Raw genomic sequence first — 24,457 nt, forward strand, 5'->3', positions numbered from 1 at the left:
CTTAGGGTTTCTTGAATTGAAATCGGGGAATCCCTTGGATTAGGGACTGATTCTTATACATGTGTGGTTGATTTCTATTTCTCTTTGACATCGTTTGGCTTATAATTTTTATTGGTCCATCCCTAGCCTGTATCGGCCTGGACCCGCATAAATTCCCCTTTCATTGAATGTTTGGACTATCATGTGAGATGTGGAATTTGTGTAATTGTTTCTGAATTGGTATGATCTAAGCCTGAATTCTTGCACATCATACTTGAATTTCATGTCCTGCATCAAATTTGGTATCAAAGCTAAGGGTTCTTCTAGGGGAATTCACCACATATTTAGGGTTTAGTTTGTTTGAGTCCTTCATGCATCCAGTCCATCATATATAGCTGTTAGAAAATCGTAGTCCCTGATATATATAGCTGAATTTTCGTAACGGTGTGTAGTCTCCTTCATATAGAGTCTCGTATGGTCATTTAGTTTTTAGACACAGTTGCCGTAGCAGGTCCTTAGGTTGAGCAAGTCAGTGTATGCCCACATGTACGGGACGTGGTTTCGGTTTGCACCCCACACTAAACATGGAGCAATTGCGAGAAATAGTGGCCAAGTTAGCCCAGCAGGTTGAGTCCTTGAATATGCACTTGGAACAACGCATAGATAAACGCTTTGAAGAAATAGAGGCCTCCTTCAAGGCAAACCCCACCACTGGGGAGGATGCCCAATCTCAGGCAGTTGGTCAGGAGGTTAGACCAAGGAATGGAGGTGGCTAAGGAGCTGGTCATGGGTGTGTAGCTGTGCACCCATCCCGTGAAGGACATCATGATCAATATGACCCAGATGCACAACTCCTCAAGGGAGTTAGGGTAGATGCCCCTACATTTGATGGCCACTTGGACCCTAAGGCCTTTCTAGATTGGTTGGCGGATATGGACCACTATTTTGAGTGATGTGATATGTTGGATGTCCGATTCGCCAAGATGAAGCTTGTGGCTCAAGCAAAGAGGTTTTGGGCGAGAATTGAGCGAAAGAAAGAAAGCGAGGGAACTCCCAATAGTTCATTGGGTAAAGAAGAAAGAAATGCTTAAAGACAAGTACCTCCCTTTCTCTTATCGCTTACAATTGATTGAGGAGTGGCAGTCTCTTCGACAGGGTTCCATGAGTGTTGCGGACTATATCGAGAAGTTTGAAGAATACTTGACCCGCTGTGAGGTTGATGAGGACCCAGTACTTACTCTTGCTCGTTTCAAAACGAGCCTCCGTCCTTACATTAGGAGAGAATTGCTTGCCAAAGAGATAGACACTATTGAACAATTGTACCAAGTAGTGTTAGATGTCGTGCAATATCTTAAAGCATCTGTGGGAAGACGGTTTGACTTTCGCGAATCCGGTGCTAAGGCCAACCCCTCCGGGGCTAGACCCAACACGGGATTCCAAAACAAACTTTCCCCTAATATTCAGCCCAGACCTAAGGATGATTAGGGTAAAGAGATTGTCGGGTCTAGTTCGCGTGGAAGCGGGGCCATTAGGTGTTTTAGGTGTCAGGGGTTTGGTCATTTTGCTCACTAGCACGGCACGAAAGAGGGCACCAAAGTACTCCTTATTGATGGGCAAGTAGAAGTAGTGCCCCTAGAGAGTGATGGTGAAGAGCAGGAATATGAGCTAGTTGAAACCCCTAGTGATGAGGAAGAGGGAACGCAAGAGTCTATGACCCTTGCAATTGTGCGTTGCGCTTTCACTCAAGCTAAGAGCATCGATGACTGGCGCTGCAACATGATCTTCTAGTGGTAGCTGTGCCAACGTGGCATCGACTAGCACTGTGAGTCATTTGGGTTTAAAGCTAGAAGCTCATCCTCAACCCTACAGAGTATCATGGGTTGATGAAACATCCATTCCAGTCTCGCATCGTTGTCTTGTCCCTATTCAGTTTGGATCATATAAAGACACAATTTGGTGTGATGTTCCTATGGATGTGGGCCATATCATTTTGGGTACGCCGTGGCTCTATGACAGGGACGTCACCATATTTGGTCATTCAAATGTGTGTATGTTCTGGTTTGACGGCAAGAAAGTCAAGCTAAATCCTTTGCCACCCAAGAATACGACTGGAAAAGAGTCCACTACACAGAGTGGTGCGAGCGGCCCAAAAGAAGTGGAGTTAAAGTCCAAGTCTAAACCGCTCCATATTTTGAATGCCAAAGACTTTGAGCGAGAAATGGAGGCGGACTCGACGATATATGCCCTTGTGGCTAGGGAGTGTACTAGAGACTAGCGTAAAGTTACCCAATGAGGCCATTCAGGTAGTACATGAGTTTCGTGATGTCTTTCCTGATGATTTACCGAATGAGCTTCCCCCTATGAGGGATATACAATATGTCATTGATTTAATCCCTGGGGCGATTCTACCAAACCTCCCGCATTACAGAATGAACCCAAAGGAGCACGCTGAGTTGATGAGGCAGATTGATGAACTCCTAGAGAAGGGTTTCATTCGAGAGAGCATGAGTCCGTATGCTGTGCCCGCCCTTTTTACACCTAAGAAGGATGATACATGGAGGATGTGTGTTAATAGTAGGGTCATCAACAAAATCACAGTCAAGTATCGGTTTCCCATACCGCGTCTTGATGACATGCTAGATATGATGGCCAATGCTACTACTATCTTCTCAAAATTTGACCTCAAAAATGGGTATCACCAAATCCGTATACGCCTTGGTGATGAGTGGAAGACGGCCTTCAAGACGAAGGATGGGCTATATGAGTGCCTAGTTATGCCTTTTGGGCTAACTAATGCCCCAAGCACTTTCATGCGTGTGATGACTCAAGTGTTGAGATCCTTTATGGGGAAGTTCCTGGTCATATACTTTGATGATATCTTGATTTATAGCATGACCAAGGAGCAGCACCTCAACCATTTGAGGCAGGTTTGTGGGATCCTTAGGGCCATGAAGTTGTACGCCAACCTAATAAAGTGCGCGTTCTTCTTTAGTAATGTGATCTTCTTAGGTTTTATTGTGTCAGCTGAGGGCCTATCGGCGAATCCCGAGAAGGTCAAGGCCATCGTTAATTGGCCTGAACCCCGCAATATTCATGAGGTGCGCAGCTTTTATGGCTTAGCCACCTTTTATAGGCGGTTCATTCGAGGGTTTAGTTCCATTGTGGCTCCTATCATGGACTACATAAAAAAGGGAGTTTCAATGGACAAAGGCCGCCTCGAAGGCCTTCAAGGAGATATAGGTCAAGATGACCGAATTTCCAGTCACTCGACTTCCAGATTTTTCAAAAGCCTTTGAAGTCGCATGTGATGCGTCAGGAGTCGGCATAGGAGGAGTGACGCAGGACAGCCCTAATTATGATGCATGCTCATGGAGATAATTAAACAGCGGAAATAAAAGAAATTAATGATCTAAAATTCTAACAGTAATCATCATAACTGAGAAAATCATAAAGGAAACATGCAATGGATTGGGCCATCACTACAACCATGGGTTATGGAATTCAATTACTACTTAGGTTGGACCCGGCGAGGGATGAGACCTCCCGATCTTGCATGGTCACACCCAATCGATCAATGAAGATCACTAATCCGAAGAACCAAGAAGTTTCTCGGATTAGGGATTTGAGAATTTGGTGAATTAGGGTTTTAGATCGGTTCTCAAGATTTTGATCGAAGAAGGATTAGCCAAGACTGGAAAATAAAAGGAAGAAAATTATTACCTTAAAGAAGTTGGAGGGACACAAGAAGAAATTAGAAGAAGAAGATCACGGGGAGAGAAGAAGCACCATTAGAGAGAAGAGAGGAAGGAGGCCACCAAAGGGTTTGCTTTTCATTAATCAATAGTTGAAATTCGAGTTTAGGGCTTTACCCCACTTAAATAAGCAAATAAAGACATAAAATTATTAAAATACCCCTAGGATAAGCAAATAAAGATATAAAATTACTAAAAGACCCCTAACTAAGTCAAAAATGCGCAAATAACATAAGTATGGGAAAGTTTGGGCGCTCGGTCTTCTTTTTCCAATTTTCCTTCACATGTGTCTTCCCTAAGTAGGGCCTTCTATATGTCCAATCACATGTGAAAGGTCTTTAGCTCCTCAATAGTCGCCTATTCACAAGGACGACACTTGTGGTTGGCGCTTTCTTCGTTGGTACACCTTGAATGCACTTGTGTCCGCATCAAGGAATACTTAGTCAGGAAGGGTACCCTATCGCCTTTTTTAGTGAGAAACTGAATGAGGCGAAACAAAGATATTCCACCTATGACAAGGAATTCTACGCGGTAGTGCAATCACTACGCCATTGGCATCATTACCTATTACCGCAAGAATTCGTCTTGTTCTTGGATCACGAGGTCTTGAGATACTTGAACTCTCAGAAGAAATTAAGCCACAGGCATGCCAAGTGGGTTCAATTCCTTCAAGACTACACTTTCGTGCTTAAGCACAAGGCCGGTGTCGAGAATAAGCCTGCCGACGCGTTGAGTCGTCGAGTCGCATTACTCAACTCCATGAGCGTTGAAGTTACGGGCCTTGAGCGCATCAAAGAAGAGTATTCTACATGTCCAGATTTCGGAGTTGTGTATGAGTCGTTGTTAGAGAGTCCGTTAGGAGCTAACAGTGAATATTTGATTTTGGATGGATATTTGTTTAGGAGTGACCGCTTGTGCATACCACGCACCTCCCTCCGCGATTTTCTTATCTAGGAGTTACATTTAGGAGGGTTCGCAGGTCATTTTGGTCGTGACAAGACCATTGCCCTAGTGGATGATAGGTTTTATTGGCCAAGCTTCAAGCGAGACGTGGCCAAAATTATAAGGCGATGTCGTACTTGTCAATTGGCAAATCAAAGGAAACAGAATACAGGATTATACACACCTTTGCCAATCCCATTCATCCCTTGACAGGATATTAGTATGGACTTCGTGCTTGGACTTCCCAAGACTATTCGGAAACACGATTCCATATTTGTTATCGTAGACCGTTTCTCTAAAATGGCCCACTTCATTCTTTGTTCTAAGACCTCCGATGCATCTCATGTTGCCAAGCTGTTCTTTAGTGAGGTCGTCAAACTACATGGGTTACCAAAAACTATAGTGTCTGACTGTGACGTGCGCTTTATGAGTTGCTTTTGGAAGACACTATGGCACATGATGAATACTAGGCTCCAATTTTCTTCTGCCTACCACCCTCAGACCGATGGCCAGATTGAGGTGGTTAATAGGAGCCCATAGAGTTTACTTCGATGTTTAGTGGGGGAGCATACCAGGACATGGGACACCGTACTACCCATAGCTGAGTTTGCATACAATAGTTTTGTCAATAGGTCCACAGGTCTAAGTCCTTTTGAAGTCGTTACTGGTTACAAGCCTAGGAAGCCTATTGATCTTCTCCCCATGTCATTGTCCCATAGGCCATCAGAGTCCGCAGAGTCTTTTGCGCATCACATACATTCATTGCATCAAGATATCAGGCGAAAGATCACTACTAGTAATGAACATTATAAATTTTCTGCATGTCAACATAGATGTTTCAAAGAGTTTAATATTGGGGACTCTGTGATGGTCCGCATCAGGCCCGAGTGGTATCCTCCAGGGGCCATTCGTAAGTTACACGCACGTAGCGCTAGGCCTTTCAAAATTATAAAGAGAAACGGTCTCAATGCGTATGAGGTAGATCTTCCACCTTCCATGGGAATTAGTTCCACATTCAATGTGGAGGATCTAGTTGCTTTTCAGGGACCCACCAGTACTTTGTCCGGCCCTTCGCCCACCCATCCTGATTCCCCAGATTTACCCCTGATCCATGGCCTCTTCCCGACCTTTCATCCCAGCCTTTGCCTCCCATACCTAACCTTCACACACCCAGAGAGGAAATAGAGGATATCCTGGACCAGGAGATAGTTTCCACGTCAGATGGCGGGTTTCAGAAGTACTTAGTTAAATGGAAGTCACGCCCAGCTTCAGACAACACGTGGCTCACTGAGGAGGAGGTTTAGAGACTTGATCCTGACATTCTGGAGCAGTTCAGGAGTTTTATTTCGCCAGTGGCGAAATCTTCGCAGCTGGGGAGAGTTAATGAGGACATCGTGGGCACGCCGCCTACACGCGCACGCACGCCACCCCCTACACATGTACGTACGCAGGAGGGCCCTACCATCGATCTGGTTCGATGACGACATCCAGGGAGAGCCTCCTAGTTAGAAGACGAAGTTTTGGTTCAAAAGAGTGGGCCCGATAGTCAAGAAAAGCCTATTATGGGACCTCATGATCGTGGCCCACTTGTTGGATTGATGTCATATTTTAGGTTTTGCTTATTGTTATTATTTAAAACATCGTGAATGCTTTGGATTTCTTTGTTTGGTTTTTATTTTAGTTTACTTCACCGCCAAGTAATAGGTTGCGCACATGGTGCGAGTTTTGGGGTATAGGATTTTTCCCATAAATAGGCACCCCTTGTAGTTCTTTTCATCCATTCAAGCTTAATAAAAAAATTTCTTCTTTATTTTTCTGCTCTCTTCGTGAGTTGTGGAAGAATTCAAAAGTGGGTGCGAAGCCCTCCCTTTTCGATGGGTTAACTATGTAGTGTGAAGCCACATCTATCTCCATCCATCCCTACCATCTCCCATCCATATACATCATCTTTTATCATCATTATTGCTTTGAAATTCCTAGCCTTTGCAGCTATTCATCTCCCTCCAGCCAGTTTCCATAATCTGGACCTGTAGGAGGGCTGAAACTTCGGCAGAGCACTACGCCTCGACCTTACGTCGGATCGTCGTTAAACTTGGAGGGATTGGAGGTCTCCCCCGGCCGACCAAGGCCTAGGTGTCACTTTAGGGAGGCGGGCTTCCATCACACGTGTGGCCAACCCACCCGCGCACGTGCGTTATCTCCGGGTCACCATATGCACGCAGGAGCTTTCTCTGGGTCAGGTTTTCCTCTTTTCATTCCTATTTCCTAAACCCTAGCCTTAGTTTGCATTAACCCTAATTTATTCGCCCATTTTTTTTCACACTAGTGTTCTTTGAATTGAAATTGGGGAATCTCTTGGATTAGGGACTGATTCTTATGCATGTGTGGTTGATTTCTATTTTCCTTTGACATCATTTGGCTTATAATTTTTATTGGTCCAGCCTAGCTTGTGTCAGCCTGGACCTGCATAGATTCCCCTTTCATTGAATGTTTGGACTATCATGTGGGATGTGGAATTTTTTAAATTGTTTCTGAATTGGTATGATCTAAGCCTGAATTCTTGCGCATCATACTTGAATATCATGTCCTGCATCACCCTTGTATCACCTAAATGTAAAAAAGACATTTCTCCATGGTGATCTTCAAGAAGAAGTGTACATGTCTTGATGGACTGGTTTTAGAAACACAACACAATAAAAGGGTTTTTCAAAATCCGATATTATTTAGTCAATGAGGATCCCTGTTTAGATCTGGTCATGTTCGCATAAAAACAAAGAAAATCTAATTCAATTAGATATTCCTGACGATGACTCGTCGATTAAATGCCGTTGTCAATCTCCCAAACAAGGAGCCTCTCCCAGATCTATCCCTGATGGAAAAGGAAAGAGAGACGCCGTCAAAATCCTAGGAAGGTTCAAATCTGACCTTGAGTCGTCTAAGAAACAGACCACCACACACACATGTGGATGTGTGGATTAGAGCAGTCTGGGCATGACCCACCTCTCCTCTCTTCCTCCCTCTCTCACTAGCTCTGACTCTAGCTACGACGTCCACTAAGGAAGGGGGGCTGCGTGGACATCCAGGATTCTCATTTCCCTCCTCTCTCGAATAGGATCTTATGAAGAGGATTTTAGGGTTGCAAAAGGAACCACGCCATATGGTGCTTCACCACCCAACGGAATAATTATGTACCCTATCGTGAAAGATGTCAGTAAACCTCTAGTAATCATGCCACCCATCTTAACAATGGTCACTATCCAACCATCCAAATCTCTCCACTATAGTGGTCACCATCCTTGGGCAATTCCCATGCCACCCAAGGTATGGATCATCTTAGATCTCAACCATTGGATATTTATTAAGTGTTATTTAAAACAAATCAACGGTCAAAAATGAAAATCAATGGATGAAAAACTTTGGTTAACTGATTGAAAATCTCATAGGTGTTAACCGACCTTTTAAACACTTGATGGACTATCCAAACCATAAGATCGCCACATATTCATGTCTAGGGAAAAAAAATAGTGGATCCCTTTTTGGATAATGCGTACTTTGAGAACCTTGGTGAAGAAGCTCAGCTACACCCACTTTTAGTGGCTATGTAGAAGCCTCGTAAGGAGAGCCAAAGCATGATCAATTAGGGCCTCTCCATCTGCCCATCCTCGGGTAATGGGATTTGACGGAATTGGTGTAACCTCAGGCATATTCAAGTCTAGGCATGATGGGTCTCCCAATCTTGATGCTTGCAAGCGATCCATACCAATGCAAGTGACCAAAGGCCCAATCCAAGGAACCACCCATGGTTTACTTACACACTCTTGTAGGGTAGGGAAAGAGGCGAACCAATACCAAGTTGGCCCCAATGGGTGGAGACTGTCCATCCTAGCACCAAGCCAGTCCCCTCACATGAGATGACCATCCAATCATAACACAGGTATGCTCTAGAACCTGTATGATCATGGCTAGGACAATGAGATCCATGAACACAACTCTCCCTTGTTCAATCTCGAGTGCCCAAGAGCATCAGAGGTGATGCCTCTCAAAACCCATAGAAAACATGTTCCAGAAGAATTAATTAACAATAATGAAATGCATCATGTCATATAAACTGAAGTCCAATAACATTGGTTTTCCAAGGCACAACCCCAACGTATCTCCCCTCCTGGATTTCTTCCACCTTCTAGAAAGAGTACTCTGTGCAAGCTTCGCAAGTCTATTTATGGTTTGAAGCAATCAACATAGATGGATCACATTCAATTCTTCAAAACATGAGTTGGTATCACTATGTCATTGTTTTTATTGATGATATTATTGTTACAAGCAATGATATAGAGGGCATTAAGTTACTGATGACATTTCTAGTAAAAGAATTTTACATTAAATACCTTAGATCTTGTAGATATTTTTTGGGCATTGAGTTAGCTCGATTGAAATGAAGCATAGTTATTTCTCAACGAAAGCATATTCATGATCTTTTGCGCGACTTTGGTCATTTGGGAGCTCCATACGGTGGATACTCCAATCGAACAAAATCATGGTTTCCAACTTGATAGTTGATAGTGGTGAGTTGTTGCGAGATGCCGGATTCATTAGAGGCTAGTTGGAAAACTCATATACCTAGACAATTGTCCTAATATTGCGTATGTTGTTAGTGTGGCGCACCAGTTTGTGCATGCGCCTTGCACATGTCACTTGTATTTAAGGAAGCTCGAGAGAGAGAAATTCTCTACTCTAAGCATGGTCATACTTGTATTGAGGCATGTATAAAAGCAGATTGGGTTGGATCTCTCACCAGCAGGCGATCCACCATAGGTTATTTTGCTTTTGTGGGTGTAGATCCATTTATATGGAAAAGTAAAAAAAGCAACTTGTTGTGGCCCGTTCTAGTTCCAAGGCTGAGTGTCGAGCCATGGCTCATGGGGTCTATAAATTCCTTTGGTTGGAAGACATTAATCAAGGTGAGCATTCCCATGTCTCTTCCTATGACGCTTCATTGTAATAATTTGACTTCTATTCACATATCTTCCAATTCAAATTACGATGAGCACACCAAGCATTGAAGTTGATTGTCATTCCCTTTGTGAAAAATTCTCTTCTCAAGTAGTCTTCATGCCTTATCAGAAATCAAAGGATCAACCCTTCTGGAATAAAGGCATCAGTCGTCATCAACTGCTCAACACAAGTCACAAGCTAGGCATGGTTGACATCCATGCTCCAACTTGAGGAGTGTGTAGTGTGTGTGTGTGTGTGTGTGTGTGTGTGTGTGTGTGTGTGTGTATCATATTTTTTTCTTATGTGTGTGCGCGCCTTTTTTTGCATTGTGCAGTATATATGTCGAATTCTAAAGAGAGAGTGCTTATCTATTGAGAGAAGCTCTCTAGTTCTTCCACTATTGATGCAGGACATGGAAATTAAATATGATATGCAAGATTTCAGAATTTAGATCATACTAATTTAGAAACAATCACAAAATTTCCACATCCCACATAAAATCAAACATTCAACTAGTGGGATCTACAAGGGTCCAAGCCTACACATGCTAGGGCTGGATCAATTAAAATTATAGACCAAACAATGATCAAAGGAGAGTAGATTCATCCACACATGCAAATGATTATTTCCGTAATCTAAGGGATTCACATGTTTCAATTTAGGGAACCCCTAGAGTTGTAAAAGGGGAATAGAACTTGGGATTTAGGATAATCTAGAGGTAGGGTTAGGGAAATAAGGTGAGAGAGGAGAGAGAGAACCCGTTGTCAGTCCACACGTGTGGACAACAAGCTGGCCTGATGCATGTGCGTTGATTGCTGCCCGCACGTGTGTGGGGCCCATGAACCCAAAAAGGACTAACTAGGGGTTGGTTGGCCAGGGATGGGCCACCCACACCCCAAGTTTCAAGGTAATCGGATGACAGGTTTGAGCACGGTGCTCCGCTGAAGCTTCGGCCCTCCTGTAGGGCCTAATTCTGGAAATCTGCCGTGGAGAAGGAGTAATTGCAAACTAAAGGTGGATTTGAAGAGTGGATGGCTGTGGGAGATGTGAATATGGATTGTAGGAGATGGGAGTGATTTGAGATGGGTGTGGCTTCGCACCATGGTAGTTAGCCCTTCAAAGATGGGAGAGTTTCGCACCCAATTGGATTTCCACAACTCGGAGAATTAGAGAAGCAGGAAAATGCTTGATTTTATTCATAATATTCAATGAGAAAAAACCTACAAGGGGTTGCCTATTTATAAGAAAACCCTATACCCCAAAAGCCACGCCATGTGCGCACTTATTACTTAGAGACGAAGTAACAAAAATAACAACTAATCAAAGCAATCTAAATCGTCCATGATATTCCTAATAACAATAATAAGCAAAACTCAAAGTATTAGATCATCCAGAGTAGCGGCCCACGATCATGAGATCCAATGGTAGGATCCACATGATAATCAGGTCCACTCCAAGGAACCAAAACACAGTCTTCTAACTAGGAGGCCCTCCATGGATGTCATCATCGATCCAGATCGATAGTAGGGCCCTCCTTGTGTACGTGTGCGCGAGATGTCCCCATCAACTATTCTCTCCCTTTCTTCCCTTACTCCTCTCCCTCTCTCTCTCTCTCTCTACATATATATATTTATTTATTTATATATATACTTTCTACTCTTCGATATAAAACATAGTTTAGGACCATATATTTACTTTTTTATTTTTTGTTGTATTTTGAGTTCTAAGTGTGTAATCATGTCTCTTTATATCCTGAAGGTTCATTGAAAAAATGAAAGCCTTTTCCAAAGGGTATGATGGTTCATTGAAAATTTTCATCATTTTCCCAAGGGTTTGAAGGTCTGTTGAAAATTCTATCATTTTCCCAAGGGTGGGTCCCATGCATTGATACAAATATTGCGAACATTGATGAGACCTTTGCTACTGTTGCCAAGTTGAACTTTGTGTGTGTCTTGCTCTCCTTGGCCGCTTCACTAGCTTGATATCAAAATGCCTTCCTCTAAGGAAATCTCCAAATAAAATTCACATGGCTCCATTGCTCAGGTATTGTTCCAGTTGTTGGAAAAAAGGTTTGTTTGTAAGCTTTGCAAGTCTATTTATGGCTTGAAGAAATCTCCAAGAGTATCGCTTAAGCATTTTAGTAATGCTCTATTATAGTTTTGATACACTCGAATTCATGCTAATTATACCCTCTCTTTTTTTTTCTCAATCGTGCAGTTGGTCTTTCCATCATCATTTTTATGATGTTAATATCATTGTCCTAGGTGATGAGATTGATGTGATCCAATCCTTGAAAATTCTCTTGTCCTAGGTGATAAGAATCTTGGTTCTCTTCAATGATTATAGTACTGATAATATCAGGCAATATTATCGTATCGCACATGGGCAATACAAAACTGGCATGTAATGTCTCAAATCCTGAGTAATGTATTGCAATGTATTGTCAATGTAATGCTGATATCACAATGTATTGTGAGATATCGACGATGACTTTTTGCTTCAATCTTCTCTCTTTTAAATATATTGTAGGTGGATTTCAGTCATGCCTTTGCAATCTTTTGGGAGAAAACCAAGATTTCAAAGTTGATTCAAGATTATTTTTCAGATTTGGGTTTGGTTCTTATTCAGTGGATGTATTTGCATGTCAATCCTTTTTTTTTTTTTTTTGTAAATCATACAAAATCAGTGTCAAAAGGTTAGAAATTCTTTATTCTTCATAGTTTGCATGAAAAACTAAGGATTTGAACCTTCGATTTCAAGATTTGAGGGTAGGTGGTCCGATTTTGGGAAATTGAGGAATCAAAATTTGCCCAATTTCTCTCAAATAGGTTGTAATCTTATACTCCAAACACGAAATCAAACATATATGAGGCCTGATTGACTGATTCATGAAGTTTTTGTGATTTTTCAGAACAAATAATTAAAATATACTTTTTTTCCTGAAATTTCACTTCTAACAGCGGTCAATTGAGTCCTATTTCACAGTATTTAGGAGTGTTTAATGAAATCATCATCACATACACTTTAATTTCAAAATTCGAGGGTAGGTCCGATTTGGAGGAAATTGGGGAAATTCAAAATTTCTCAAATTCTCCCAAATTGGGAGTAATCTTACACTCCAAACACGAAATCAAACATGTATGATCCTTGGTCTATTGATTCATGTGTTCTTACATTTATAATTATTATGAATTCACTTTGAAGTTAGTTGCATTAGTTCAATCATACAACACATAGCTTACGACCCTATACAAAGGAAACCTATTATGTGCACTTTTCTTATGTGATGTTATGATTTAAAAGTGCGTAATAAGGTCTTTTTTAACAATCCGTAAAATTTCGTTGAAAAATTCGACAAATTTCCCAATGTTTCCCCTTGTTTCCTAAAAAGTGTGATACATTACCCGATACAAACGATATATCCCATGCGATAACCGATATGTATTTGTATCCCAAGGCTGCAATATGTAACGTAATACCGATATGGTTAACACTGGTTCTCTTTGTTATTTTATTTTATTTCTATTTTTTGTTATTGAAGTTGCGATCTTGGAAAGGATATTGTCATCTCGCAATGGAAGTAATATCCTTAATCTCCCGTGGGATAGTGATATTTTTAGTGCTCCTCGTGGATACTCCCACTGAGCAGAATCATTGCCTTTAGCTTAATAATGGTGAGCCTCTTCCAGATGTTGCGTAATATACACACTTATTGAACTCATCTATCTCACACCACCTCACCCTGATATTGCTTTTGCTTAGTGTGGTGAGCCACTTTATGCATGCTCCTTCGACTTATCACCTTGATGCCATGTATTGTGTGTACACATACGCACACATAGATATGGATATATATTTCTATGAGGCTCCGTAAGTTGAGCCATTCTTTATTCCAAACATGGTCATCTACAAATTGAGGCCTATACAAATGCTGATTGAGCTAAGTTGTTTTTTAGTCATAGATCTACTTCCGATTATTACACTTTGGTGGGTGACAGTCTGTAATGCAGGAGCATTTTCACACTGGGCTCGAGTGGGGTAGCCCGTGGGATGCGGGGACACACTTAAGGTGGGCGGCCTATGTGAGGTGGGTGGCTTATGTGAGGCGGTACCTATGTGATGTGGGGCCCACGAGGGGGGTTCAACCGAGGTCCTAACCCATGCGATGTGGGGCCTGGGCTATGAAATAAGGGGATTAATTCGCCATGCTCTATCAGTTCGAGCTTTTAGAGCAAGTGGTTAATTGTCCTGCATTAAAGTGGTATTAGAGCGGGAGGTCTCGTGTTCGAGATTTCTCATCAGGGGTGATTAATGCAGGGGCATTTTCACACTGGGCTTGAGTGGGGTAGCCTGTGGGATGCGGGGACACACTTGGGGTGGGCGGCCTGTGTGAGGCGGCACCCATGTGATGTGGGGCCCACGAGGGGGGTTCGTCCGAGGTCCTAACCCATGCGATGTGGGGCCTGGGCTATGAGATAAGGGGATTACTTCGCCATGCTCTATCAGTTCGAGCTTTTAGAGCAAGTGGTTAATTGTTCTGCATCAGTCTGGTTGCTTGAAAAAAGCAAAAATAACTTTATTATAGCTCACTCTAGTGCTAAAGCAAAGGATCGGGCCATGGCTAATCATGTCCATAGAATTGTAAACTAGAAGTAGAATAAAGAAGAAGAAATAAGAGGAAAGGAGAGAGTAATTAAAAGAGGATTGTAGGGCTGGACATCTCCCCTCATCCTATTTATATTAATAATAAGCAAGTGAAAAAGACATGAGAAAGTGCCAATGCCAAGAATCCTAATTTAATTTAACTCAAGAATCATAACCAAGAATCCTAGTCTAATTTAACTCAAGAATAGACGAGAAAGTGCTAGGTGGGCATTACAACTATACAACCCACATCCATATCCATTGGATGGGCAATACAGTTGTGCGACCCATATTTCTTATGCATCAATACTTAACACTTCCCCTCAAGCTGGAGTATAGATGTTGCCAATGCCAAGCTTGGAGTATATGCGGGTAGTCTAACTACGAAGTAAAACCTTGGTGAATACATCAACAAGTTAATCTTAAGACTGGACATATGGAGTAGAGATTTCACCACTAGAGACCTCACGTATAAAGTGATAGTCCACTTCATTATGTTTGGTTCTTTCATAATAGACCAAATTGTTTGCTATGTGAGATACCACCTAATTATCATAAAATAACTACGTAGCTAGATTCACTACAAACCCCGTTTCTGGCAATAGCTTCTTGATCCACATCAGCTCATAGGTAGTGTGAGCCATTGCTCTATATTCTGCTTCAGCGCTTTTCAAGAGTACTCTTCTACGTTACTAGATTTCCTCCCACAAACATACATTGCCCAGTGGTAAACCGCCTATCTGTCAAAGAACTTGCCCAGTTCTCATCAGAATACCCGAAGTCCTAAAGATGATCATTCCATCTATACAGAATTCCAACATGGTTCTCCTTTAAGAACCGCATAATTCAAATAGCTGCAGCCATATGTTGTACTCTCGGAGGGCTCAGAAATTGGCTCACCACACTCACTATATAAGATAATGTTTGGACAAGTAATAATTAAATATATGAGTTTCCCAAGCAACCTTTTATACCTCCCTAAGTCTTCAAATACATCTCCTTAATGACCAACGAATTTGTAATTTAGATCTATTAGTGTTTCAACTATCTTGGTACTAAGAAGACCTATACCTGTCTTCCTTTGGGAGAAATTAATTCATAACTTTCATCTATCAACTTCCATACCTAGAAAGTATACAAAATGACCCAAATCTTTTGTGAGAAAATGACTTTGAAGATACCTTTTCAACTTCTTGATCCCTCTATTATCACTTCCTATAACAACAACATCATCAACATATACTACTAACACAATAAGACCTGAGGTGCCTTTTTGTACGAAGATGAAATTATTTGCATGACTTCAAACAAAGCTATAGTCATCACAACTATACTATTTTTTATTTTTTTTTCAAACCATGCATGTAAAGACTGCTTCAACCCATATATCGCCTTTCTCTGTTTACACAGCCTTTTTGATTCCCTTTGAGCAACGAATTCGGGTGGTTGCTTCATATATACTTCCTCTGGGAGAAGGGTCAGCAATGATTAATGGCTAAGGAAAGAATAACACAAATAGACTTCAACTTGGCAACATGAGAGTAGGTTTCAGTATAATCAACACCAAGGGTCAGAGTATATCCCTTGGCAACTAAGTGAGCCTTTAAACCTTCAATAGTACCATCAAGGTAAAATTTTATGGTGTACAACCAGTGTTCAAAGTATCGGTATCGTTACAAGTTTCGCTGGCCAGAGATATGGAAACATTATCGATATCGCCGATAATATCGCTGATAACCGAAAATGTGGGGAAACATGGGAAAAACAGTGGAACTTTCAACGAAACTTCAGGAGATGTTAAAATGTACGTATTTGCATATTTAGAAATTAAAAATAAAAAATAAAAAAATTGCAAAAGAATGCATACATAACAAGTTTCCATTTAATGGGGCCTTAAAAGCATGCGTTGTTGTCAGAAATCAGTCCAACCATCCCATCCAGCCTATTTAACCATCCAACCTTCCATCCAAACATCCATCAATATTGCAAAATATCAACAACACATGATATTTCACCAAGAAATCATCAACAATTGGAAAGGAAATGGAAGATTGTGGTCTTAATATCATGCATGTTGTGATGTTGATAATATCAAGATATTATTAATATTATCAATGACAAATTGAACACTACATACAAGTACGTGCCCATGAAAAAAAAAATTTGAAGTAAATTTTTTTCTAATAAACAAAATTTTGATGATATCAATTCGTTGCCTATATTATTGAAATATCATCGATACATTTATGATACAAGCGGCACCTAGAATGTACATAGTTGAAAATATTAGTGATTACATTAGTGATATTGATACGTTGGCGATACTTAGCAATACATTGCTAATACCTGGAATTTCTGATACTACCAACATTATCGGTATCACTAAGCTGGAGATAAAGATAATATCAAAGATAATTTGAACACTGTGTACATCCACCTGGAACCAAGAACACATTTACCAACAGGTAAACTAGTGATCTACCAAGTGCTATTTTGATAAAGAGTAGAAATTTCCAATTCCACTTCTTATGTAACAGTGCTTATTGATATGACTTGGGAAAAGAATGAAAGGACAATGATTGTGCAAATTTGCAAAAAGTTGGAGACAAGCATTGAAAGTAGACATATTTGGAGATAAATGATCATGCATGCACGCTTACTTTTCTCAAAGCAATAGGAAGATTAGACCTATCTGGAGAAGTCACTGAATCGCCAGGCCAGGAATAATATATGGTTGATGTCACATTATGATTGGTTGCACTATCAACTCATTTTTTTCATGAGTAGACTTTAAGTTGATGAGCAATGGGAATGGAGTTGTTGATTGAAGTAGGAGATTGGATTATATCTTCTTCAATCACGATAGGTACAGACACAACTTCCATATTAAGAAATTTATTGTCTTGTGAGGAGCAGTGTGGACTAAGAAAATGTAACATCTACATCCATATATTGTCTTCAAAATGAAGGACTGCACCAACAATAACCTCTTTGTGTTCTTGAGTACCCAAGGAAAATACATTCAATGGCTTTAAGATCGAATTGCGGCCCGACTCTAATTGGTGAACAAAACATACACATCCAGAAACTCTAAGAGGTAAAGAAAACAATGGAGTATTTGGAAGTAAAACTTCATGAGGTAATTTACCGATTAAAACCATTGAAGGTATTTAGTTTATAAAAAAACACACTGTGAGTACTGCATCGCTCCAATAACTTTTGGGAACATTTATATGAATTAATAAAGCATAAGTCACCTCAAGTAAGCGATGATTTTTCTGTTTTGCAATTCCATTTTGTTGTAGGGTGTAGGCACACGATGTTTTGATGCAATATACATGTTTCAGAAAAATGCAGACTAAAGGTTTGGGAAACACATCCTTGGGCATTACCTAAACAAAATGCAAATACTTTTGAGTTAAACAGGTTTTATACTTCTATGTGAAAAGTCTTGAAAATAGAGAATAATTCAAATCTATCTTTTATAGAGTAAATTTAAGTCATTTGCAAAAAATTGTCAACAATATAACAAAATACGTGTACCCTGACCTACTGAAAATTTTGACCGATCCCCAAACTTCTGAATGGACCAAAGATAAGGGAATTGAGCTATGCTTTTCCATTCGTGGTAGAAAAGGAACACAATGATGTTTACTCAATTCACTCACTTTGCACTCTAGAACTGAGATAGATGACAAGGAATAACGTCTTTAAGAGTCTTAAAGGATGGATGACCGAGATGGTAGTGCCATTGATATGGAAATATGTTCTTCTATGCTGCTATACAAACAACTTCACATTCAAGATAGTATGACTTCTCATGTTCATGCCCTTCCCCAGTCTTCTTCTTCATTTTTAGATCCTGAAAAATGTAATATGAATGATAGAAAGTCACAGAGCAGTTAAGAGATTTGGTAAATTTGGTAACATATAGAAGACCTAAATGGAATTAGGAACATAAAGAGCATAAGATGATAAAAGGGAAGAAATTGATCGACAATACCCATAGTTCAATTGGTGAGCTACCAAGTGCTATTTTGATAAAGAGTAGCAATTTCCCCATCCATTTCTTGCTCCCACTTCTTATGTAACAATGCTTATTGATATGACATGGGAATAGAATAAAAGCACGATGATAGTGCAAATTTGCAAAAAGTTGGAGACAAGCATTGAAAGGAGACATATTTGGAGATAAAATGATCGTGCACACACGCTTACTTTTCTCAAATTAATAGGAAGATCATACCTATATGGAGAAGTCACTGAATCACCAGGGCAGGAATAGGATATGGCTAATGGCACATTATGATTGGTCACGCTATCAGTCAATTTTTGTCGTGAGCAGACTTTATGATGCAGGGACATGTGATGACCTAACCCTAGATGGACGTATAATCAGGTTAAAGAATATTCAAATAAATATATCAATTAACTAACCGTTTCCAATCAAAGGGATTAAGTAAATCTCAACACAAAGATGAGGTTATTCCGTCAAGATCATGCCCCTTAGCATAAAATCACGTAAAACAGTAAAAAAAAAAAAAAGAGGAGGATTTAGGGATATGAGGATATCCCAGATTTAACATTAGTCAGTCCACGGTCAAGTTTGGATCTGATTCTATTGAATAACCATCCCTCTTTTCCGTTCAACCTAGAAAGGGAGTATCCAGAGAGGAATGAAAAGGGTGAAGAACGAAGGATTCGAGATGAAGAAAAGTATGGGTCCTTTTGTTGTCAAAAGAAAAGTAGGAAGATGATTCGTACCTTTCCCTGCACCTCGAAGATCTAAAAAGAAGGAAACCTGAAATCGGGGTGGAATCCTCAACACCCAAGGGTCAATCCTGAAACCCTTATCTCTTGAATAAAGAGGGAAAAAAATAGACGAATTTCTATTCATTTAATAATAATCAAAATAGGATTTCTCACAACGTATATATAAGTTATGGAAAAAGTAAAAGTGCACTAAAGCCCCTAGAAACAAAAAAAATAACAAAAAGACGAAAAATAAAGAAAGTTGTAATAAAGCCCCTAAAACAAGAAAAAGAACAAAAAAGTCTAAAACTAAAACACCCGTGTGGTAGGGTGTGAAATTCGACCCATGGATCTATGGTCGGAGTGAGCACCTGCGTGGTAGGGTGTGAAATCCGACCCATGGATCTATGGTCGGGGTGCGGTCATGCCGCTCCTACACTCGTAGCGCGTCAGAAAGTGGGTCTAATGAACCCATTGTCCATCCACATCAACTCTTCCACTCTGCTACCCTGTCGGCGACGCCTCCTCCTCTGGTACACTCTAAAGGGTGCAACACTGATGTCCGCATCACTTTAAGTTGATAAGCAGTGGGAATGAAGTAGTTGACAGAGGTAGGAGATTGGATTATGTCATCTTCAACCACAATGGTACATGCATAACTTCCATATTAAGAAATTTATTGTCTTATGAGAAGAACGGTATAGACTAAACAATGTAACATCTACATACATATTGTCTTCAAAGTGAAGGACTGTTTGTAACAACGATAACCTCTTTGTGTTCTTGAGTGCTCAAGGAAAATACATTTAATGGCTCTACGACTGAATCGCGGCCCGACTCTAATTGGTGAACAAAACATATATAGAAACTTTGGGAGGTAAGGAAAACAATGGAGTATTTGGAAGTAAAACTTCATGAGGTGATTTATCGATTAAAATAGATGAAAGCATTTAATTTATCAAAAAACATGTCGTGAGTATTGCATCGCTCCAATAACTTTTGGTACATTCATATGAATTAATAAAGCACGAGACACCTTAAGCAAGCGATGATTTTTTCATTTTGCAATTCCATTTTTTTATAGGTTGTAGGCACATGATGTTTGATGTAATATACCTGTTTCGGAAAAATACATACAAAAGGGTTGGGAAATACATTCCTTGGCATTATCTGAATGAAACCCAAATACTTTTTGAGTTAAACAAGTTTTGTACTTCCATGTGAAAAGTCTTAAAAATAGAGAATAATTTAAATTTATCTTTTATGAAGTAAATTTAAATCATTTGCAAAAATCATCAACAATATAACAAAATACTTGTACCCTGACCTACTGAAAATTTTGACTGGTTGGCAAACATCTGATTGGACTAAAGAGTAAAGATAAGGGAATCAAGCTATGCTTTTTCATTCGTGGTAGAAAAAGAGCACAATGATGTTTACTCAATTCACTCACTTTGCACTTTAGAACTAAGATAAACAACGAGGGAATAACGCCTTTAAGAGTCTTAAAGGATGGATGACCAAGATGGTAGTGCCATTGATTTGGAAAGATGTTCTTCTATGCTGTTACACTAACAACTTCTGTCAAGATAGTATGACTTATCATGCTCATGCCTTTCACCGGTCTTCTTCTTCAGTTTTAGATCCTGGAAAATGCAATGTGAAGGGTAGAAAGTGACAAAGTATTTAAGAGATTTGGCAAATTTGGTAAATTTGCTAACAGATAGAAGGCCTAAAGGGGGTTTAGGAACATAAAGAACAAAAGACAATAAAAGGGAAGAACATTGATCGACAATACCCATACTACATTCTTTGGATTGCGTACCTTTTCCTCCTTGACAGGTAATCCCATTAATGCTATTAGTGGAGAAAAATGCAATAGATTTGATTGTCGTATGATCAAATGCTCCATATCAATGGCCCATGGATCGAGGAACTTGGATCCTAAATGTGCTATACTTGAGGACACTAATGTAATCCTAGGAATGGAAGGAGCAATAAAAGTAGCTAGAACAAGTTGATTTTGCAAAATTTTTAGCAACTTGGAATGCTCATCTTGAGTAAGAGTTACTATCTCTCTGGTTGGATGAGAACCACCACTCTCTAATGTGAGATGTCTGATTAGCTCATGTTGGCTTTCTATGAAGATCCCAACAATTTTCAACTGGATGATTCATAAGCCCACAATTGGTGGTGCACTTCTTAGGTCACTAATCTTTACCACGACCTCCTCCCACTTCACCATGGGTGCCTCATCCAGTAAATGATGCAAGAGCAAAGCTATTGGCTTTGCTTTTAGACCCCAGGGATACACGTTGGAGGCATGCTTATAACTTGTTCAACAATGGCACATCCTTGCTACCCAAAATCTGTGTACGAACTTGGCTCATACTCAAGCTATAAACCAGACGAAAAATTTAGCCACCTGAAAGTCCCCATGTTGCTAGTGTTATTTTTCCAAATCTGTAGTGGGAGTTTGGTACACATTAAGTTCATTCCACTTTATTATTATTATTATTATTTTTTTTTTTTTTTGAAGTTTTAAATAATATTCACCTAGAAATTTATCTCCTTGTTGGAATCCAAATATCCCTTCAAGGATGTATTACATCTCTTGTAATGCACCCTGCACTTTGTAGTATCCCAAAACATTACATTAGCACTAACGGATGATCCTATATGATTCCACAACAATGTCATAATTTGAGCATTCTGCTAGCTCTATTGTTCATATGTAATAGAACTCTCATCAGGTTTCTCTACAATCAAGTACTTCAGTTTTTCCTTTGTCATTAAAAATATTTGAATGGACGTAGGACCATTTTTCCTCTTATAGTCCATTTTGCATGCCCTTAATCTAATGTTTGTGCTTATCTAATAATTGTTGTTTTGGGGCATGTGCAATCTCTAGTGGGTTTCTCCTATCCAACAATGTTAGTTGATCATGGGTGCACTCACTTGGGCCCTATAGGGATTCACACTATAATAAGGTAGGAAGAATTCGTATTGGATCATAGCTCTATCTATCCATGTCGAAGGTTATCATCTTTTTCATTAGATGCATTGATAATCTACGTCAATGTCATCATCATCATCATCATCATCTAAGCCATTCCACTTTATCAAGGGCCAAACCTTCAATTAGACCATAGGTCATCAAGTCTTTTCTTATTACCTCCATCCACATCCTTTTGGGCCTACCCCTTGCCCTTTTAGAGCCTTCAACTTGTACCAACTCATTCCTAACTGATGCGGTTCTTGGTCTCTGTTGCACACGACCAAACCATGTAAGTATAATTTTCCCAATAGGTAAGTAGATGAGGGAAAGTAGACTTGGATGTTTTGGTCATGTTCAAGGGAGACCAAGAACCATGCTGGTTAGGAGAGAGTTGGTATAAGTTGAAGGCACTAAATGCACAAGGTTTAGGCCCAAAAGGACGTGGATGGAGGTGATAAGAAAAGACTTGATGACCTGTCGTCTAACTAAAGGTATGGCCCTGGGTCCTTACTCATGCCTCGGTGGTAGACTCACAAGAGTTTCAACACGAGGTCATGGGTTCAAGTGCCTATTGCGGTGAAATCCCATTGTGATGTGAGTGCGTGCAAAAAAAAAAAAAAACCTGAAGGTATGGCCCTTGATAGAGTGGAATGGTGGAACAAGATTCATGTAGCCCACCCCAATTAATTCGGATAGGCTTTTTGATGTTGATGATGATGATGGTGATATTGATGAGCTGTATATGATTAAGCCATACTTCGCCTAGAATTCAATTTGTGTGTTTCTTGATATTTCATTTTTCTTAGTATTTTTAAGTGTTATAGAGTGCCGCTGTAGGACATGATCTTTATGACATTTGGTTGCCTATGCTAGAAACATGGGAAATTCTTTTGCGAGAAAAGGTTGCATGTATCACTATATTTCGACTCATCTTAAATTGCATTGGGAGAATGCAAACATCCAATGCATTGGGGGAATGGATGCTGCCATTTTGGTTTTAAAGCTGATTTCACGAGCTTTTACCTTCCTGGAAGTACTTATATTTTAAAGAACGCATGCCCTTTTTAAAGATATACTATGTTCAAAAGAAGATAAATATGTTCCGTTATTCAACGTTGATTTTTTTTTTTTTTTCTTTGTTTCTTAGTTTCTCACTAAAATCTGTAAATATTTCATTCTCTGGTCCAATTCCATATCTGTTGAATCACTCGAACACACCCATAAATATGCCTTTTTATAAAATATAAGTTCATAGCATTTGAACTGCATACATATTTTACATTGAAATCCATGATTTTGTTCCCGTTTAAAACAAGATAGACATTGTGATGGCGCATGGACAAAAGAATAAACTAAGTCTGAAAGCTTCTTTTTTTTTTTTTTTGTTTGGGTTGCAGAATAAGAGGAGATCAACAGCATTTTGTCCGCAGAGATGAATTGAAGGTAGAACTCCCACAATTTTTACATCACTATCAATGCCCGACTTGGACCTCAGGTTGATGGTTGTTTTGTTTTGATCACCAGGCAGCATGGGAGATCTTCACCCCTCTGCTACATAAAATCGATGACAGGGCACTGAAGCTACTTCCTTACAAACCAGGCACCCGGGGCCCCATAGAGGCGGACGAGCTAGTCACAAGAGCTGGTTATGTGCAAACTCATGGCTATATATGGGTACCACCTTCCCTGTAACCAAGTTGCATTGCTTGGATTTGTACTGTTTACTAGCTAAGTGGGGTTAGGCACATCTGTAGCAAGCTTGCATATATACAGCAAGTAAACAAGCTCCTCCATTTTATTTCCCCTTGCAGCTGCAGGAAAAAAAAAGAGAATCTTTTCAATAAAAAAGACATCCATGGTGTGGTATTAACATGGTCTGGAAAGGTAGAATATCCGCATCATAGTTTTAAAAACTTGACCTGACTCAGCTGCTGAGACACGACGTATTTCATCAAGACATGAGAAAAGGTTGATTTGGTCACCCAGCTTGGTCCATATTTGAAAAAAAGAAAAAGAAATTGACAGAACTCGTAAAAAGCTTGACGAAACTCACCAAGACTCAGCCATGTTTTTTAAATATTATTCTATTATAACTTACAAGTATCAAATATTATTGAAAAATACTTGGTTAAAAACCCCCACGTTGCTCACCTCAATCCAACTCGACAGACCTTCAAATCAAGTCGATCTTTCGAGTTTTTAAACCGTGGTTCGTAAACACCTGGAAACACTATGATACTGTCTACCTCAGACAGACTTGTCAACATTTCATGTATAGAGCATCTGAGTTGTCTAAAAGGTGAGACCCACTATTTAGCTTGGCTGGTGCAAAAATCTGTTTGGTCCACTCATCAAGTGGGTCACACCCCTAGCTAGCAAAACACCATTTTAAACTCCA

General features: G+C 40.0%; 1 protein-coding gene across 2 annotated transcripts in view; it reads left to right on the top strand.

The window, feature by feature from the left end:
* Positions 1 to 23,891, top strand: part of LOC131246247 (glucose-6-phosphate 1-dehydrogenase, cytoplasmic isoform-like) — an 82,586-nt gene extending 58,695 nt beyond the window's left edge. For both annotated transcript variants that reach the window (XM_058246174.1, XM_058246175.1), the window contains exons 15-16: positions 23,457 to 23,502; positions 23,584 to 23,891. In XM_058246174.1, the coding sequence (XP_058102157.1) occupies positions 23,457 to 23,502; positions 23,584 to 23,751 (214 nt within the window). In that variant the 3' untranslated portion in view covers positions 23,752 to 23,891. The remainder of the gene's footprint in view (positions 1 to 23,456; positions 23,503 to 23,583) is intronic.
* The last annotated feature ends 566 nt before the right edge of the window (positions 23,892 to 24,457 follow it).

The sequence above is a fragment of the Magnolia sinica genome, chromosome 5 (assembly GCF_029962835.1).
Source record: "Magnolia sinica isolate HGM2019 chromosome 5, MsV1, whole genome shotgun sequence".
NCBI classification, from domain to species: domain Eukaryota; kingdom Viridiplantae; phylum Streptophyta; class Magnoliopsida; order Magnoliales; family Magnoliaceae; genus Magnolia; species Magnolia sinica.